Source organism: Notolepis coatsorum (assembly GCF_963971535.1).
Source record: "Notolepis coatsorum genome assembly, chromosome: 5".
NCBI lineage: Eukaryota > Metazoa > Chordata > Actinopteri > Aulopiformes > Paralepididae > Notolepis > Notolepis coatsorum.
This window is the reverse complement of record NC_140169.1, coordinates 56615372-56617875: the sequence shown is the minus strand read 5'-3', so window position 1 is coordinate 56617875 and position 2504 is coordinate 56615372. Positions and strand designations below refer to the sequence as shown.

The 2504-nt window shown below is 54.8% G+C and overlaps 1 protein-coding gene across 1 annotated transcript; it reads left to right on the top strand.

Moving 5' to 3' along the window:
* Positions 1–341: 341 nt before the first annotated feature.
* Positions 342–1385, top strand: LOC311228204 (putative G-protein coupled receptor 132; the record flags this gene model as incomplete). The annotated part of the gene is made up of 1 exon (XM_084314115.1): positions 342–1385. The coding sequence occupies one exon, from the start codon at positions 342–344 to the stop codon at positions 1383–1385; it is 1044 nt and encodes a 347-aa protein (XP_084170241.1).
* Positions 1386–2504: the final 1119 nt, after the last annotated feature.

Genomic DNA, 2504 nt, shown 5'->3' with positions numbered 1-2504 from the left:
TGACCTTCACTGACGTTTAAAACACCTCGCCGAGGCGGCTCGGTATTTTAAACTACGTGTCGGTCAATTATTTTGCGACAATGACCTCGTAGCTATACATTATCCCTTACATATAAAATATTCATACAATGTAGGGTATTCATCTCATGTAGAATATTCATACTACATGTAGAATAGTCATACTACGTAGAGTATCCATACTGTGAAAACTCGACATTGGAAAGTAGTGTCTTGTGTCTGTGTTCTCTTCTAAGCCTCATGCCCTCCGCAGCACACTACTATAACACCCGCACGACGTGACTGACCCCCCGTATCCATCTCTGTGCCCCCCTCCAGAAACCATGCATGAGCTGGCCGTGACGCAGGGCGGCATGGCGGCCGCCAACAACGACAGCGTGGCCGACTGCGTGCCGCCGTACCAGGAGGACGGCGTGGCCCTGGTGGCGCTCTACAGCGTGGTGCTGCTCGTGGGCCTGCCCGCCAACCTCGCCACCGTCTACCTGACGTGGCTGCAGGTGCGCCGCAAGAACGTCCTGGGCATCTACCTGTGGAGCCTGTCGCTCTGCGACCTCATGTACCTCGGCACGCTGCCCGCCTGGGCCTACTACGTCAGCCGGGGCCACTGGTGGCCGTGGAGCTCGCTGGCCTGCAAGTGGACGGGCTACATCTTCTTCAACAACATGTACATCAGCATCTTCCTGCTCTGCTGCATCTCCAGCGACCGCTACGTGGCCGTGGTCTACGCCCTGGAGTCGCGCGGCCTGCGGCAGCAGCGACGGGCGGCGTACGTGGCGGCGGGCATCGTGCTGACCGTGGCGCTGGGCCACATCCCCGTGTTCACCATGCCGGAGGGCGACGGCGCCGAGGGCCAGCGCCGCTGCTTCGAGCCCACCGCCGGCTCGCCCACTGTGACGGGCTACAACTACGCCCGCTTCGTGGTGGGCTTCCTGATCCCGCTGGCCGTGTTGGTGTTCACCAACCGCGGCATCCTGGCCAACGTGCGCGCCAGCCCGGGGCTGCGGCCGTGCCAGAAGAGACGCGTGCGCTCCCTGGCCGTGGCGGTCGTGGCGCTCTTCCTCGTCTGCTTCGCGCCGTACCACGTCATCCTGCTGCTGCGCGCGCTGCAGTCCCACCTGCCCCCGCTGGAGGAGTGCCACTTCGAGAAGCGCATCTACACGCCGTACACCATCTCCCTGGGCCTCTCCACCTTCAACAGCGCCATCAACCCCATCCTCTACGTGCTCTCCAGCGAGAGCGTCCGCAAGGAGCTCGTCCTCGGGCGCCTGCGCTCCGCCGACAGCGGCCGGCACAAGATACACAACTCCAAGAACTCGTCGGACGTCGTCTTGGCGGTTAACCCAGAGGGGGAGAAGGCCGGGGGCTGATGCTGTCCGGGACGCCATGGACCCCGAGAAGCTTGGTGGCAATCCTTAAGCTTTTAACCTGTATGGAGGCCAGGACAATGAAACAGACTCGGTTTAATCTGTATAGAGGCCAGGACAATGAAACAGACTCTGTTGAACCTGTATGGAGGCCAGGACAATGAAACATACTCGGTTGAACCTGTATGGAGGCCAGGACAATTAAACAGACTCTGTTGAACCTGTATAGAGGCCAGGACAATGAAACAGACTCGGTTGAACCTGTAAGGAGGCCAGGACAATGAAACAGACTCGGTTGAACCTGTATAGAGGCCAGGACAATGAAACAGACTCGGTTGAACCTGTATAGAGGCCAGGACAATGAAACAGACTCTGTTTAATCTGTATAGAGGCCAGGGCAATGAAACAGACTCTGTTTAACCTGTATAGAGGCCAGGACAATGAAACAGACTCAGTTGAACCTGTATAGAGGCCAGGACAATGAAACAGACTCTGTTTAATCTGTATAGAGGCCAGGGCAATGAAACAGACTCTGTTTAACCTGTATAGAGGCCAGGACAATGAAACAGACTCAGTTGAACCTGTATAGAGGCCAGGACAATGAAACCGACTCTGTTTAATCTGTATAGAGGCCAGGGCAATGAAACAGACTCTGTTTAATCTGTATAGAGGCCAGGGCAATGAAACAGACTCGGTTGAACCTGTAAGGAGGCCAGGACAATGAAACAGACTCGGTTGAACCTGTATAGAGGCCAGGACAATGAAACAGACTCGGTTGAACCTGTATAGAGGCCAGGACAATGAAACAGACTCTGTTTAATCTGTATAGAGGCCAGGGCAATGAAACAGACTCTGTTTAACCTGTATAGAGGCCAGGACAATGAAACAGACTCAGTTGAACCTGTATAGAGGCCAGGACAATGAAACAGACTCTGTTTAATCTGTATAGAGGCCAGGGCAATGAAACAGACTCTGTTTAACCTGTATAGAGGCCAGGACAATGAAACAGACTCAGTTGAACCTGTATAGAGGCCAGGACAATGAAACCGACTCTGTTTAATCTGTATAGAGGCCAGGGCAATGAAACAGACTCTGTTTAATCTGTATAGAGGCCAGGGCAAT